General features: G+C 42.7%; 1 protein-coding gene across 6 annotated transcripts in view; it reads left to right on the top strand.

Moving 5' to 3' along the window:
- Positions 1-18,366, top strand: part of ARMC6 (armadillo repeat containing 6) — an 817,201-nt gene that overhangs the window by 211,503 nt on the left and 587,332 nt on the right. For all 6 annotated transcript variants that reach the window (XM_044053937.1, XM_044053934.1, XM_044053935.1 and 3 more), the window contains one exon: positions 10,285-10,367. In XM_044053937.1, coding sequence (XP_043909872.1) covers positions 10,285-10,367 — 83 coding nt within the window. The remainder of the gene's footprint in view (positions 1-10,284; positions 10,368-18,366) is intronic.

The following is an 18,366-nucleotide window of genomic DNA, read 5'->3' as shown; positions in this document are numbered from 1 at the left end:
TACCCTGCTGCACATCTTTTCCAGCTCTGTCCCTCTGTCTAGCCAATTGGTACAGGTCCTTTTCTCCCTCTTTAGTGTCCAATCTCTCATACAACTCTCCATATGCCTTATACTAAGCCTTCGCCACCTCTCTCTTTGCCATGCGCCTCATCTCCTTATACTCGTGTCTACTTTCTTCATCTCTTTGACAGTCCCACTTCTTCTTCGCCAGCCTCTTCCTCTGTATATTCTCCTGTACTTCCTCATTCCACCACCATGTCTCCTTGTCCTCCTTCCTCTGTCCAGATGTCACACCAAGCACCTTTCTAGCAGTCTCCCTTACTAGCTGTGCTGTAGTTACCCAGCTATTCGGTAACTCTTCACTGCCGCGCAGTGCCTGTCTTAACTCTTCCCTGAACTCCACCTCACAATCACCCTTTTATAACTTCCACCATTTAATCCTTGGCACTGTTTCACACTCCTCCTCCTCTTCTTGATCACCAACGTCATCCTACAGACCACCATTCTATGCTGCTTAACTACACTTTCCCCTGCCACCACTTTACAGTCTCCAATCTCCTTCAGACTGGCCCTCCTACATATGATATAATCCACCTGTGTGCATCTTCCTCCACTCTTGTACGTCACCCTATGCTCCTCACTCTTCTTAAAATATGTATTCACCACAGCCACATCCATCCTTTTCACAAAATTCACAATCATCTGACCTTCTGCATTCCTCTCCTTAACACCATACCTACCCATCACTTCCTCATCCCCTCTGTTCACTTCACCACCATGCCCATTGAAGTCCGCTCCAATCACTAGTCTCTCACCCTTGGGTATACTCACCACTACTTCATCCAACTTACTCCAGAATTTTTCTTTCTCGTCCATCGCACACTCAACTTGTGGAGCATATGCACTAACAACATTCATCATTACACCATCAATTTCAAGCTTTATAAACATCACTCTATCAGACACTCTCTTCACCTCCAAAACACTCTTGGCATACTGTCCCTTTAGGATAACCCCTACCCCATTTCTCCTGCCATCCACACCATGATAGAACAATTTGAACCTGCGTCCTATACACCTGGCCTTACTTCCCTTCCATCTGGACTCTTGCACGCACAATATCGCAACCTTCCTTCTCTCCGTCATATCAGCTAGCTCTCTCCCTATACCAGTCATACTGCCAACATTCAAAGTTCCTACCCTCACATCTACACTCCTAACCTTCCTCCTCTCTTCCTGCCTTCGGGCATGCCTTCCCCCTACTCTTCTCCTTCGGCCAACAGTAGACCAATTTCCGCCAGCACCCTGTTGACTAACAGTACTGGTGGCGGCCGTTGTTAACCCAGGCCTCGACCGATCTGGTATGGAAATATGAAATGTTCTCCGCATAAGTAATTTGGCAGAGGTTTTACGCCGGATGCCCTTCCTGACGCAACCCTCCCCATTTATCTGGGCTTGGGACCGGCACAAAGAAATGCACTGGCTCGTACATCCCTGTAAGTAAGCAACTTAAATAGAAAACACAGAGATGAGACAAGTAACGTGTCTAGTAGAAAGAACACTTAATAGCTAGAGAGTACACTTAATAAGTTGTAAAACGTTTATGCATTTTATGTGGGATTTGTTCAGATACTAATTGGGCAGATAACAGAGCACCATTGTGTGTGTTTTGCATCACATACAGCATAATTAAACAAATATTTGTAAATGACAGGCTTCAGACGTTCTTGTAGCAGGTCATGATTATAGAAGACAGGAGAGGAAGAATACCAGGATATTAGTAGTAAGTAGAGAGAAGGTATAAAAAGTATGAGTATGTAATGCGAAACAAGTGCAGGGAAGTTAGAGACTGAGGAGGGAACAAGAGAAAGGAAGTAAATAGTTTAGTAGATGTGGAGAGCTTTTGCTTGTTTACACAGTTTTCATCATTTCCAGTGGAGTTTCCTTTATTGGGAGGAAGCATTATTTGATGTCGCTATGCAGTGTGCCTTTTGTAAGGTTTTGAAGGTTGTCATTTGCTAGATTTTAGGTGCATTTTGTAGCTTTTTTTTCTTTTCTTTTTTTTTCTTAGTCATATAGTTTGCATCTAAAAGTTTTATAATTTGCAGCTTGTCTTATTTCTTGTGGAAAGGCCGTTCCGGGTCTTGATTAGAATGCCAAAACCTCACGTGAATCCCGAAAGGCCGACACATACACAGCGAACTGCAAGAACACCGAATGTCCTTAATGGCAAAATTCAAAATATCGAATTGCCATAGTTGGTCAACTCCACCGCCCACTACGTACTGCCTACCCAAACAAAATAAATATGAATGTATTACTATATATGCACTTACATTAACCCACACCCTAACCCTAAGGTCAGTAACTATTGCACATTTACGTTGGGGAGCTATACCGGATAAGGGAATCTCCTACTGACGTTTTACCTCACTAAACAGGTATGGGCAACTATGGCAGTTCGGTATTTTGAATTTCGTGCTTAAGGACATTCGGTGTTCATGTGGTTCACTGTTTGTGTCGGCCTTTCGGGATTCGCGTAAGTGAGGTTTCGTTATTCTAATATAGACCTGGCTGTTCCGGTTGGTAGGAGCAATTTTTACTAAAACCTCCATTTTTTTTAATAACAGAATGAATGGAACTCACTAGTGTAAGAGTGTTGTTATCTTGGTTTTTGAGGCTGAACAAAAACAGGGTTAACTGTACAATGTTGTGGTACATTATGCTCTGTGCACTGTTTTTGCACTGTTTACATCACTTCATTGTCCCTTTATATATTATATAGGTCCCCCTTCTATATAGACCAATGGCAAACAAATTCCATAACAGTGCAAATTGTATTCCTTGTAGCATTTTAAAATTAGCAGTGGGCCCTCAGTCTCTTTCTGCCCCATCTGTTGGCATCCTTCTAAAAGTAACACTTTAAGGTAGAGTGTAAACTGCCACATGCTTACTGACCACCACGGTTGAGACCACATGTAAGAGGTGCAAATGCCTCTTACCTTTGCATGTGAACATGTAACAAAAACTGGCTACCAGTATATGTAGATATGTATTTCCATTTGTTTACTAGGATGGTCCAACTGGGCCATGAAAGACCCCTTTTCAGCAAAGGCCTGGAGATAAAAGCTCCATAAACCGTTTGTATAATACAATATCATGAAAATACAAAAAAAAATGTTTACAATTCAGCATAACAGAAGTTAACCTCTCCTTCACTCTCTCTCTCTCTCTCCATCTCTCCTTCTCTCCTTCTATCTCTCCCTCCCAAAAACCCTCTTCTGTCCTCCTGCCTCCCCAATTGTTTATTCCTCTTTACTATCCCTATCCTCTCAAACTGCCTCCTCATCTAATAATGTACCTTTTACTTGAATTTTTGGTAATACTGTGTTTTTCTGTTTGTAAAACAGTCCAGACATCTCCTTATCACCATGTATCTATTACTTGTATTTCTAGTCATATTGTGTTTTCTGTTATATAAAGTTTGTACATTTCACTGTATAACGGGAGCTTTTCTCCCCAGGCCTTTCCTGAAAATGGGTTATTTCTGACCCAGTTGTCTTTCCCGGTAAACAAATGTCAAATCAACAAACAAAATAAATAAGTGACATTAGCAATTCTGAAGAGAAAATGATATCTTGTGATGCTGTAGGCTATACATTTCCAGTAATTCTAGAAAAATAACCAAGATAAATTTTACTTTTCATTGTTGTATACAATGGGATTTCAGGTGCACTGCAGTGATAAACAGGAGAATATGGATGGTCAGAATCTCTAAGGAGTATGATGAAGTTATTGAGTGGGTCAGTAAGGTTAGTATGCAAGATGAGTTGATGTGGACAGCTGATTTCACAGGTGGAAAGAAGAGATCAACAAGGACAGAATGTCAGCTCTCCTTAGGGAGTCTTGGTAAGCTGGTAATAGCAAACAAGCACATTGCAAGACAAGCATAAAAATATTCTTAGGCAGAGATGTCCCAAACAACGCTTCAGAAATTGTAGACTTTTAGGTGCATCACTGAAGACACGTCCACTACAATAGCCAGACAATAACAACATTCCATGCTACATACAGCTTATTCCAACATCACCACGGCTAAGTCATCAGAATGGCTTAGTCAAGACCTTCAGACTACAGTACCAGTCCAGCTGCCATGGTAGTGCATTTGTTGTAGGTGACTTCAAAGTTTGACACACTAATGCACCATTCACAAGGCTGAGCAACGACAGGGAAACAGCTGCCTCTGGTGCTAAATTCCACATAATCACCAAGGCATTTGGGTCCCTTCATCCAAGTGTTAGTATGACTTGATCTCTGATTATGTCTGTAAGGCTAGAAAGAAACTAGTCTTGAGCAGTAGTCTATATTGCTAGAAATGACGCTGGACTTTAATAGTTGCTCAGTTATTGGTGTCATTCTCCTGGGGCCCAATGTGTGTCATCTTAGAGATGGAACACAGACCTATCTATTTTGCCGAGGATGGTCTGCAAGTATCGTACCACTGGTTTATGTGCTGGCTAAGACATGCTGTACTCCCACAGTACCTTTTTTAGGCAATGCCAGTCTACTGAGGATGCCAGTATAGTAAGTACAAATTCAGAAATGGCAAATATCAGTGTAGCATTGCCCAAGTCTGCGAGCCTAAATAAGAAAATGTCCTCCATGGAGACCTTTGTATCTCTGGAAAAGGTGGATGTTTATGCTGTCATTGAAATCTGGTTCCAGAACAGTGACAACACTCAACTCTCACCTTATCTAGCTTCTCTGTTCCATAAACATATATAACAGTAACACTGTAGGTGGCTTGTCTGTCTTTATCTGAAGCACAATCACCCTTAAATTTAAACAACTAGGGCAGTAACCTTGAGCTCCTTTGTGTCTTAAATATAGTAAACCCTCTTGCCACATCCTGGCCAGCTATAGAAGCACATCCATGACACTCCCAAATCACAAACCATGTCTTAATAATCTAGAGTCAGTCTCCTTTAACACAAGCACTGTCTTTCTTAAGGACTTTTAACTGCCCCTTCATCCACTTCCTTAGCATTATCATTGTACATTCCCTTGATCAAATAGTGTCTTCTCCCACTAGAGGCAGAAGCATAGGAGATCTTGTCTTTGTAAATGCAACCCCTGTCTACTTTTTGCCTGTTGTCATACTCTTACTGGTCAACTCAAATCACTACACTACTTTATTTACCTTATGGTCAAATTGCAGGTCACTGACCAACCCAACCATCTTTATAGACTTCTCCAAAACCAGTTTCCTTATGGTGGTTCAGCAGTCCCTCACTCCTTGATGACCCTGTAACATATATCACTGCATATACCCAAAGTTTATACTCCCATCTGAAATCTTGCATTGAATTTTATATTCTTTACCACAATTACAATGCCATGTTTAGAAATCAACCCTTGTGACAGAATTCTGCTGGAAATTAACTCTACAATGAAAAGAAAAAGTCAGTCTTAAAGAACAGAAGGTGTGTTATAAATAACATTAGAAGTCTCAACCAAGAATTAAGGAGCAAGATGAAATCCTGAAAATGCCTCTGGCTGACTAAATTCCTCATAAAACCCTCTAAAGACGCATGGATCTTCCAAGATTGCTGAACTCCGGCAGACTTGTGATGTCATGATCATAGTCTAAAGCTGAATGCCAAAAAATGTAGCATTTACTGTTAGGGAAACAGGAGCTCTTGCACATTGACCACATAAACTACCCCCCCCCCCCCACACACACACACATTAAAACAGACACTAGTAGATGCACAGGCATCTTCATAGGTGTGTACTAGGCTAATGGCCCTGGAGCCCTTACAAGCCTTGCCCATAGAAGTGCTCTGGCATCGTGCCACCCGACATTAGTTCCCAGTGTGTCTATCAAGTAGAACCACTGCAGTGATCCCTGGGGTGAACTTTCTATTTCCCATCCACTCATCAAGATTTCCCTTGAAGAGGGCCAGTGAGGTGCTCTGCTTGACATGTATGGGAAGTCTATTCCAGAGCATGGGCAGTCTCTGGGTTATGAACCTGTCCCTCCAGCATGTTCTGTTGATTGTGGTAATGAGGTTGAGGTCCCTGGAGTGTGTGGTGTGGAGGGATTGGGATTTCTTTAGATGTAGCATTTCTAACAGAGTTGGGTCAGACATGGCTTTGTAAGTCAAGCAGAGATCGCCTCTTACTAGACAGTATGAGACGGAGAATAGCTAGAGTTTTTTGAGTCTGTCCGTGTAGGACATGTGTTTAAGGCCTAGAATCCTCTTCGTGAAGTACTTTTGTGGCCTTTCCAGCTGTTGCACGTGTCTAGTGAGGTACATGCCAAATGGGGCATTATACTCAATGACTGGCCTAATGAGAGAAGAGTAGAGAGAGATGATGACCTCTTTCTTCCTGGATGCAAAACTCTTGGTAATGAGATGTGCCACATAAAGGACTTTCTGACCACAGTGGTAGTATGGTTGTCAAAGGAGAGGTTGCCGTCAACCTGTGTCCCCAGATCTCTTATAACACCTTTAATGTTCAGTGGGCTCCCATCGATGTGGTAATTTAGTGGGAACTGAGTTTTTCCCAAAGGGGATGACGACGCATTTTTTGGCATTAAGCTTAAGGGCATGGTTTCGACACCAGTCATTGGTCTCAGTGAGGCCTTTCTGTAGGATTCCTACATCACTTGGGGAGTTAATAATGGCTCCCAGCTTGCAGTCGTCTGCAAACTTGGTTAGCCAGAGTCCCTCTTTGTTGGCCTGGACTTCTGAGAAGTGGATGCCAAACAGGAGAGGACACAGGACCGATCCCTGTGGGACTCCACTCGTGATTGGTCGGCAGTCTGACTTGGAGTCCACTACTTTCACACTCTGGGTTCTGTCTGTGAGCCAATTTGTAGCCCACCTAGTGATATAGGGGTTAATGTTTAGTTTGGTGAGTTTATCATTAATTTCTGAGTGGGAATGGTATCAAAGATTACAAACTCCCGATTGGCCACTGCTATCTGCTCTAATTAGAAAAGCTTCTACCCTGCACAACTGATTAAAAAGAGCATCTGTTTTTGAACAAAAAAAGATAGCATAACCCTGTACTCCTCCTTCATTAGTTCTTGATTAGAATACAGTGCACCTGTGCAAATATTTAACCCAGTATGAAAGCCCTCAGTGGTTCCACAGTTTAAAAAAAAAAAACTCCTGTTTGATATCTCTGTGTTGCCTAGAGTACATAAAGGGTCTGTTACTCTCTTTCTTTATCTATTAAATACCTCAATGGGGCAGTTTTTGCCTGGCTAAAACCTGTGAGTGACCCAGTCCTGCTTAATCTACTACATATCTGCAGAAGTGGTAGTAACACAAATACAAGATTAAGGGACCTAAATCTCTATTAATTTGTAAGTGGGATTTGTATGCATGACCAATATCTCTGCCAAATATTTTCCCACCTTTGGAATAAACTCCCTCTTTCTGTAAAGCAAAACATATGTCCCTCACTGCCTTCTACTCTAGCTTGGTTGAATGGATGGGAAATTGCAAATGTATCCCAGACCTGGCTGTCCTCATTCCTTATGGATAGGGGGAGTAATTACTTGGGTGTACCCGTGGGACTGCAGTGGTAGTGTTCTGAGAACTCTGAACACTTCAAAACCCAGCTGCATTCTTACCTCTCCCAAAAATGGAAATGCAATTGCACTCCACCTACCTAACCTGCTCAAGACATAAATACTTTATCACACACAAAGTTTGTTCTTCCTTACACACTATTGATTAACCCTTGTACTGCCTTCATGTAAATGTTTCCTCTGTACCACTTTCAGAGGATTTAAACCTCTCTATTAATCCAACTTATGCTATTATTCCTGCATACAGAACTCATCCATGCTAATATTACTTCTATATCATTTTCAGATGATTTAAACCTTTGTATTAATTTAACCTTGCACCACTGTTCTCAACCACTAAATATGTAAATATGCTTACATCCTTCTCCAAGCTACTGTTAAACATTTGTTTAGTTTTTTGCTATTTTGTATATAAAATTTGCTGACCTTGTTTCTGTTTCCACTATGTATTGTACATTATATTATGGAGATTGTACTACGTATTAATGGAGCTTTTCTCCCCGGGCCTCCACTGAAAACAGGCTCTTTAAGCCCAGTGGACCTCCCCAGTCATCAGTCTGAAAATAAATAAATAGATAAATAAAATAAATAAATAGGCTTCAAAGAATTCCACTGCTGTGTGGTGTTGTAGCTGCCTATTAACCTATCATGACCTTATTTCTTCTATTTTTATACCCTCTGGAATATTTCTTTTTTGCTTACTGTTTATGCAGATCACAGATTCTGCCTTCATATTTCATCATTGTAATACTGTCATAGCTGAAGTTATTTTAGTCTCTTTAATTTCACCCTCCCCCCATCACCACCACCAACAGATTGTGAAAGAATTCCAAGTGGTAAATAAAGTTTTCAGTCTTTCTGAGTTAGTCACCTGCAAGTTCCCCATCTACAATTTGCTATCCATTCTGGTAGGCAGCATTTCTGCAGTGATGTCGACAAGGGACCAATAAGTCAGAGGAGTCATGAAAAACATATCTGAATGTTCTACGTACTGTTTGGGGGGCTCTCAGTCTTTCAAGACAAAGAAGAGACTGAATTAATATCATGTGGTATAGGGAACTGTTTTTTTTTTTTCTGTGTATTTGGCGAAAGAATACAAGGAGGGGGAGAACTTGTGCTGTAGTCTTTCAGAACTGATTTTGGAAGAGTTTATTGTAGTGTTTCAAACTTGAAGAAGGTAAGGTAGGAAAGACTTGAGATGGTCCAATAATATAGTTACTTGTATAAAATGTGGATGGAATGGCCTTGCTCCTGTTTGGTATGCACTGACATTACCTGCTTCTTTGTAAGACCACAAAATGGTTCGAGTTGAAAAAATAGCTCTCATACTATGAGACACACCCAATACAAATTTATGGAGATGTTCACACTGATGATGTAGTGTTGCCTGTATACTACAGAAGGTACTCAGTCTTAATTGAATTTATCTAGTGTGCATCACATTTGTATGACAGTAGTACACTTTGTCACCCCCATGCCTGCTGACCATCAAGCCTTCCTTCAGTCACTAGAGGGGGGTGTTTTCCAGGCAGCCGTGAAGGCATTTTGACTCTAGCCCTCTGCAGATTGTTCGCCTTTGACACACCCAAATGTCCACCAAGTGGCTTGCTTATACCTCCTTGCAGACTCGTGACTTGCAGCTTGTAGGTCCACAGAAGGAAGACGAAGTCCTGTAGCATTATTGGAACCCCCTCCCATGCAACAGAAAATACATCAGATTGTCTGCCAAACATCAAAGGGAACCACCTCACTGCCAACCCTGCCCTGATAGATTCACAGCACAGAGGTCATTAATGTGGATTGCTGGATGTTTCTACTTTAAGCCTGAACTCCACTTCCCAAGAACCCTTATCAGTGTAGGGACTTCCTGTGCTCCTCTGTCTGGACATGTACTCACCCTCACATACACGGACAACAGCTGTTGTTGACTTTGGAAATTGCAGCCCATGTCCTCCCTGGTACCATCTCATATTATTTAATAACTTACATTTGCAGGGAACATAGTGGCTGGCCAGAAAGCCAATATACCCTCCCCCCTGATTGGATGAGCTATATACCACTTACTCCCACTTTTCCCTGCTGGGGTTCTGTAGCATCCAAGCTGCGATATTAACTCTGGCTTCATCCTTTGCACCATAGAACTTGGGCTGTATAACCCCTGTTCGAGGTGATGCAGACCGCAGTGCAAATAAGATATGCTACTCTGGACTGATGAGTATTAAGAACATGCATTAATCTAAAAAGTCTTGAACTACTGACCTGAAAATCATTGTTTGGATTACCACCCACTGTCACAGTGCTTTAAGCCTAGAGGGGAGTAGAACCACTGGAGATCAGGCCATAAATGGATTAAGTGGACAACTTTGGGTGGAGGCTGTCTGTTTTATGTGCTTAGTAGGTTGACAGCTCTGCATCAGTGCTGTTTGTCAGTAATTATCTGCATAGTAAATAAAGTTATATTTTAAAACAAAAATGTTCTCTAGCCTTCAATGGCTGACCATCTAATAATATTAGTTTGTTGTATTTTTAATGTGCATTGCTCTTCCCTTATTATCATGCTAAACAGTTTTAATAAATGTTCTGCAATCCTTGTAGTTGACGGCTTACTGCTATTAGTTAATGACATCCTTATTTGTTGAATTTTAACATTCATTGTTTTTGTTTCCTTTGTCTTGCAGATGTTGATCTGTCCAACATTGTAAAGGCTGTACAAAAACCTGGTGCTGATGCTGAGGAAGGCCCAAGGCATGGAATATTACAGGTAGTACTGAATGACTTGGTTTGGGTGGTATTAGAAGATCAAATCATTCATTTTTCCCATTTTAGCAAAGATGTGGTTGAGAGCAGAACAGCACTGAAACTTTTTTTAAACATCTGATGTTGTCCATTTCATTCTTTCTCACAAGTAGGTCATGGGATCCAATCTGGCCATTCCAAAAGACTGATGCTTCAAGTTTCGAGCTCCTGCAACTCCCATAATGCTCTGCATCTACCGTAACTCCTCAGATCTCGTTTACCACCTTCCTGGATAGACGTGATTGCGACTGGTCATGAGCGTTTGTTTCAGGTAAGTTTGTAGTTTTCAAGTCTCCCTTCAATTTTCCTCTGCTTTCACTTTTTAAAACCTTTTTGTTTTTCTAAATAATTCTGTACCTCCTGTCCCGGTAATTAGAACGTTCTTCTGTTTGGGTTGTTCCTTTCCCTCTCCACATTCCCTCAGTCCCATACAGCTGTTGACCTGTGTTCCTTTTTCTTCTGTGTTTAAAAATAAATTTTTGCTTGTATTTTTGAGTTTATAGTTGTGTCTTTTTGTTATTCCTTCTTCTTGTTAGTAGGAGTTGATATCTAGCTGTGTGTGTGTGTGTTGTGTGTGGTATAACTGGGCCAATGGTGGGCAAACCCACTGGCTTTAAGAGATGCACCCTTATGGGCACAAAATTCTGAATTCAGATGCCCATGACAGGTGTGTCTTTTGCTTAGGTGCCTCTCATTTAGAGTACGACTGTGAGATTTGTGCAGATATCAACCCCTGCACTGTGGCAGATTGCAGTAACAAGTTAATCTTAAAAGGGCTTCTGCCCTCATCTGGAGCTCCAACTCCCGCCAAACCAGGAGCTTCAAGGACGCAAAGAAGTGTGTCCTTCCAGCCTCTCCAGGACAAGAAAAGAGACCAAAATTATCAAATCAGTCTTTATCGGATCAGAGGAAAATCAGACCTCCCTTGGATCAGAGGAGTTCCTCGGATCTGACTCTTTTTCCTACTGATCTGACTTCACCACGGACCTGATCTACTTCGGATCCAAAGGTTTCAGAGCTAAAGGGACTATCGGATCCATCTGAGATGGTTTTGATTCGCAGTTCTCCATCCCCGATCAAGTCTTCTTTGGATCTGAAAGCATCCAATTGAAGATCTTGGAGCCATACACCAAGATGCAGAAAGTCCCTTTCTCCGGCTAGGTATACTCATTCTTTGGTATCTTCCAGATCCTCTAGCCTTTCTCGTTCCAAGATGGACAGGATGATGAGGAGTATACTCAAGGCTCAGATCAAGATGGGTCTTTTACAATCTCCATCCCATCTCGGATCCATGAGAGCCCCATCAGCATTGTTAGCCACTCTTCTTTCGATCCAGCCACCCGCTTTGGAACCCCAGGATCCAGATTCTTTGAGAGAGACATCATCGGAGCTGGAAATAGTATTTTCTTCGATTCTGGCAGTGTGCCAGACTGGCTCAGCTCAGATGCTGTCAGAACAGTGCGAGTCCAGACCCAAGACGTCGGCACTGGCTCCATGGGGCTGGTTTCAGCTCCAACCTGGTTGGATCTATCCCTCCCCCTAGGGGCTTTGGCTCTTGACAGTTTGGGGACAGTGTTATCTGGAGTGGTGTCTTCCCCTTCCCCTTTTCCTTGGGTGATTTCGGCTCTGAGAAGTGAGGGGGGAAGGATTCTCTGGTTTGTTGGCTTTTCAGGTAACAGAGAGAGCATTCTGTAGGCCTACAGGTGTGTCTCCTTACCCACCCTCCCGGAACCTATACAGCCTTCATCTGGTCTGAGCTTTGTCCCAATTTGTCTTGTTCACTGTCAGCCCACCCAGGAGGTCCTCCAGTCCCCCCCTCTACACGGGGCCACCTCCTCTTCCTAGTTCTCCCCGGCTATCCCGTGGTGGAGGTGCATTAGAAGAGTACCTACAAGAGGAAGCACATCGACTCCTCTTTGAAGTCTGTGACAGACGACACAGATTTCAATGAGGGAGAAGGATCCTTGCAGTCACCAACCAATGACATCTCCTTCAGAGATATCCTAGAGATCCTCAGGCAAAAAAGGTGGATGGTCTTCTCAACATCCTTCTTCTGAGGAATCAGTATTTCTCGAGGCTTTTGGGTTTGGTCCATTTATGACCTGGGTGACCCCACTGGTGGATGAAGTTATTGACCTAGTTTCCCACCGTGCTTGGAATGAGCTAGACAACATGGAGCCTATCCCCCAAGAGCACCGACAAGTTCCTAAGCCCTCAGTCTGATCACCTTCATTGGAGCCAAGGTATTCCATTTGATGCCTTCATAGTGTCAGTAGCCACAAATAAGGAGCTAGTGGAACAGAGCTCCTCTGTCCACCCCCCTAACAAGGAGTTTAAGGTGTTGGACAGACCACGGGAAGTATATCTACACCTCAGCTACTTTTATGCTGAGAGCGTTTAACTATTTGGCTCATTTCACCTGCCTTCAGAGGGATTTGGCCAAGGAGCTCACCACTGAGTCCATGTCAGAGGGGGACTTTTCTCCCCAACTGTCAGCTCTTGCTTCCTTGTCAAATTCATCAATGATGTTGATCTCCAATGTGGCAGAAGGAACCTCTTGATATGCCAGATCAGGCATAGGCCTCAGGAGACATGCTTGGTTAAGGCTTTGCGGGTTCGCAGAACCCTTCAAGGAGTCCTCTACTAATGCCCCCTTCGATAGCTCTTCCTTGTTTTAACCATCGGTTAAGGAAACACTTACCCACAGTAAGCAAAAGGGAAAGACCCTGTTTGCTTTAGGGATCAAGTTTTCTCAAAGGCCTTTTTCATTAACCAGTGCAGTGGGAAGAAAATGTGGTTCAGGAAATCTTAGGGTTTTTTCCAGGGCTCTCACGAAGACTCCTCATCCAGAGAGGCAGGGAAAGAGGTTTGAAAGGGAGATGCCGCCCTAGAGGCAAAGGGGGTCTGTAGAATCAGGGCTTCAGAGAACTTTTCTGTGACAAGCTTACTAGCACTCCTGAAGTGCTGCCTGACTGTCCTACTCTGGAGGCAGTCCTTGGGCAAGCTTTCATTGCACCTAGATGCCTGGACGAAGCTAACAAATGACATCTGAGTGCTAAATATAATCTCTAGAGAATATTACATTCACTTTTTCCTTCTTTCACTCTCCCCCAAAAGGAATCTCCCTGACATTCCACCCAGTCAGAGGGAGTATGCCATGCAAGAAGTTCAAAAACTTCTAGACAAAAACGTCATCCAATAGGTCCCAACCAAACAGCGAGGATGCAGAACTTACAATTCTTTTTGTTGCCAAAAAAGACAGGAACTAAGGCCGATATTGGGCCTGAGCAAGCTAAATCTGTATGTCAAGAAGTCAAAGTTTCGCATGGTGACAGTTCAGTAGATTCTCATTACTGCACAAGGATAATTGGATGTGCTGTATAGATTTCCAGGATGCATACTATTATATAAAGATCGACAGATGCTCCAGGAGAGACTTGCACTTCTGGCTGGGAGCCAGTCATTACCAATTCAGAGCACTACCATTCGGACTCACCACAACCCCCTGGGTGTTTATCAAATGTATATCGGTAGTGGCAGCTCACCTGAGACTGCAAGGAATTCCAGGTGTTTCCGTACTTAGACAATTGGTTCCTAACTGCACTGTCAAGGCATCAACTGGTCCAAGCAACGCAGCACGTATTACACAGCTTCAGTCAGCTGAGGATCACTGTAAATTTGGAAAAGTCAAAACTTAACACCTATGCAAAGGATAGCGTTCATAGGCACACAGCTGAACACAATCTCTCAGGTAGCAACTCTACCGTTGGTGTGTGTCATCCCTGCGACTGCAAGTTCAAATCTTACTGGACATACCTGCCCCCCCCCCCCCCCAGCAAGGTTCATCCTAAGAGCTCTAGTTTCCATGTCAGCTGCCATACTTCTAGCGGGGTTGGCAAGATTCTTTTTGTGAATACTTCAGCGGTGGACACTAGCAGTTCAGTGGTCTATTCTGTATCACCTAGTAAATGTTCTGATCAAACTGACTCCAGTCTGCAGATGTCATCTTCAATGGTGTATGCTATTGGATGATCTTTGTCTGGGCAGGCCCTTATCCCCTTCCCCCTTCAATGGCCACAGTGACCATGGATGCTTCCTTGTTGGGGTGGGGGGGTGGGGCATTACAAAGGAAGACTGGTCCAAGGCACGTGGTCCCTAACAGACACCAAATTGCACATCAGTATTCTAGAGATCAGAGCAGTCCTCCTGATGTTGCAAACTTTCCAAGACTGCATACCCGTGGTCAGGGTAGCAGTTCACATAGACAATGTTAGTAGTCTAGTATATCAACAAATGTGGGGAACCCGTTCTTACCCATTATTCAGGGAGGCCATGAGAGTGTGGGAATGGGCGATCTCTTTGAACTGCTTTCTTACTGCAATGCATATTCCTGAGGAAACCAACGTTCTACCAGACAGACTTGGCAGGTCTATCTTGAGTCTACACAAGTGGTCCCTAAATCAATTAATAGCGAATCAAATCTTCCTCCAGTGGGGTCAACCTTGCTGCAACCTTTTTGCTTCTCCCCTGAGCACCAAATGCAGCAAGTACTTCCCTCTGTGGGGAGTCACCCGGGGATGCTGTAGCACAGGATTGGCCTCCGGGTCTCCTGTACACTTACTCCCCAATTCCCTTGATTCTGAAAGTTCTATAGAGAGTCAGCAGGTAAAAGAGTACTCTAATCCTCATTGCTCCTTTCTGGCTTCATCACGTATGGTTCCAGTTCCTATGGTCTCACGCCAGATATCCATCATGGATACTGGTTCTCAAACAGGATCTGATTTCTCACCCATCAGAACACCAATCACCCAACCTCCGATCCCTAAGACTGACCACATGGTTCCTCCACTTCCAGTGATTCTAAAAAAGTCCAGGCTGGTCTTCCCTTTCCAGGAAATCATATCTGATTCTCAAAAACCTACAAAAAAGGTGTACAATAGCAAATGAAAGAGATTTTCTGTGTGGCACTGAAACAGGACATTGACCCTTTTTCAGTTCCCATCTTGGCTATTCTCTTCCTGAGTTCTCTTTTTCAGGATGGAGTAAGTTTTCTACGATCAAGTTGCAGTTGACATCAATTACTAATTTCCATGTCGCAGAAGATTCTAATTCACTAACTTCCATTTCAGCATCCAGATTATGCAAAGCCTTTATGAAAGGAATTTTCCTTCTCAGACTCCCGATTAAAGATCCTTCCCCTCCTTGGAATCTGACATTAGTACTACATAATCTCACTCAGAGACCTTTGAACCAGCTGACTCCTGTGACATAAAATTTTCTTTCATGGAAGGCCATTTTTCTTGTGGCCATTACTTCAGCCAGAAGGGTCTTGGAACTTCAGGCCTCATCATCCAAACTGCCATATATTACCTTTTTTAAAGACAGAGTTTCTCTGAGGATGAACCGTGGAGGCCACCGTAAATCAGTCCATTCATCTTCCAGTCTTCTTTCCCAGTCATTACAACAAGGGTGAATATATGCTGTACCTACTCAATGTTCATAGACATTTGTGTTTCTGTTTGCACAGGACAAAAGAACATAGGAAATTTGAACAGCTGTTTATTTCCTTTTCACCCAATTGGCTAAGACCGGCAGTATCTAAAGTAACCCTAGTGAAATGGATCAATAATTGCATTTCCACCATCTATTTTTTGAAAGGTTCGTAGCCTCGTCCACCAAGAGCCCATTCTACCAGGTCGATGGCCACCCGCTTGTCTTTTTCAGCTAGAACCTCTGTTGATGAAACTTGTGCTGTGGCAACTTAGTCCAGTGCACATACTTTTGTCTGGCATTACAAATTGAATTTATTACCCAGAGATAGAAGCAGCGTTTGGCTCCGCGGTGCTCTGGCATATCCTTTCATGGGGGCCACCCAGGAAATCGGGTAGCTGGGGACTGATGCAGTTATAAGGAAGAATGAAATGGACAACATCAGATTTTGGAGCTGTGTGTCTACTGTTACTTGGTATCTGTGTTGTCCAGTTTCATTCTTGCTTGCATCCCACCCAACCTACTCCCTTTCAGGAAGTCTAGAGATATCTTTAGGATTTGGAGCTCCATATGCTACCTTTTTCAAGCCCCACTTTGAGTAGTATCATTGTTTGTAAATTACATTTTTATACTTTTCTCTCTCTCTTCCTGGGGCAGTAAACACGATCTGAGGAGTTAGGGAGATCCAGGACATTATGGGAGTGGGAGGAGCTCGAGACTTGAAGCATCAGTCTTTTGGAATGGCCAGATCGGATCTGATGTCAGATCCTATGACCCAGTCGTGAGGAAAATGAAATTAGACAACACAGGCACCAAGTTATGGTAAGTACATAACTCCTAAATGCAAACTAATGTATTAATTTTATGCTGAGTACCACATTTGTGTTACTGTGGAATATGAATATAACTTACAAAAAACACAAATAACATGTACCTGTTCCTTGTAGAAACAAAAAATGTTACTACAGAAGGCATAGGTCTCAACCTGCTAAGAGGCCAATGTGGAACACAGACCATTGCAATGTGTGACAAACAGTCAAACTGTGGAACACACTATTTTCACACTGCGTGAAAAACATACCTTGACCATGTCCATGGCAAGTCAACCAAAATATATGTGAATGTGAATGCCACCTTTAAAATACTGTCCTCTTTCTACTATTGTGTGCTGACAGCCCTCTGTACTTTCCAGAATTCCATGCAAATAAGTCATGTACATTTTGTCTATGTGCCTTGCTTCTCTTGGCCCATTTTTTAAAGACATTTGAGAGGTATGCATGTATGATGAAAACCTGAAGTACAAAATAACTGGCGTATAAACCACATGGTTTATTTGAACTTAAGTTATTAAGATATGAATCATACCACCCTGAAGCTGTAAAACAAACTTTCCATACCTAAACCCTTTCCAGATGTAATCACAAACTGGGAACGGAGGAAATACAAGCCATTTGGTTGTGAGAATAAAGATTAAACATGGGGGGGGGGTGACTATAGATGAAGAAGAATGCCAAGATAAAGCAGGAGCAAAAATAAGGGGTGAGAAGCTGCTCAACATTTACAGGGTCACCCTGCATTAAATCTTTGTGACATACAAGCAGTGTAATGGAAATGCTGCTGTAGGCTTCTCCGCATTTTGTCAGCCCTCGTTTTATTGTATTTGTGGTGCACCCCTCTCTCCTGTACCTCTTAAATTGCAGAGCTTAGAAACTGGAACAATCATGTCATAGCAGCCTGTTAGAAACAAAAAATAATTTGTACTTTTAGTCACGCTCACTAGTAAGACTTGTTAAAATGAGTTTCCCAGTCCCAGCATCCACATCTTTTATATTCATCCTCGTTGAGGATTGGGAGGTACATTTTAACACTCACATCTTTTACATTCCTTGACCCTAGCCCTACGTGTGGCTTTGTAATTTGAAATGCTACAGGTAGATGTGAAAGCACAACCTGATTACACAGATTCTGCTCAGATATTTGAAGAGGGGGTGTGTATTTACCATTTAAATGCCAAGATACAATTGCATCCATCTTGTTAATCACCAAGAACCTGGAACACCCAAAGATCACTCTATGACCAAAAAAGCTATGCAGGCAAAAGCAACGTGTTCAAAGAAGAAGCCGATCTTACTAAAGTGGGCTTTGATGACACTGCCTCTTCTCACATAGTTCAACGAGGGGCCTGGGCACTGTATTAGGAGCATCCAAATCGAGAAGGCAGGTTTTAGCTGGCCAGGGCAGGAGAAAACAACCAAGACATGGCAACTTTACCACGGAGCGAGAGTAAAACCCGACTTTATTAACCTCAAGGTAAAACAAGTTTACTAGTTAAGCACTTTCATCTGAATAATTACACAGACGAAAGTGCTTAACCAGTAAACTTGTTTTACCTTTAGTTTAATAAATTATACAGACAAAATCACTTAAGCGGAGCAACAGCTGCACAATGTAGAACAGTGGGCGTAATCGACCAC

Source organism: Protopterus annectens, chromosome 13.part0 (genome assembly GCF_019279795.1).
Source record: "Protopterus annectens isolate FY-2018-M chromosome 13.part0, PAN1.0, whole genome shotgun sequence".
NCBI classification, from domain to species: domain Eukaryota; kingdom Metazoa; phylum Chordata; order Ceratodontiformes; family Protopteridae; genus Protopterus; species Protopterus annectens.
The sequence above is the reverse complement of the archived record's forward strand: the minus strand, read 5'-3'. Positions and strand labels throughout refer to the sequence as shown.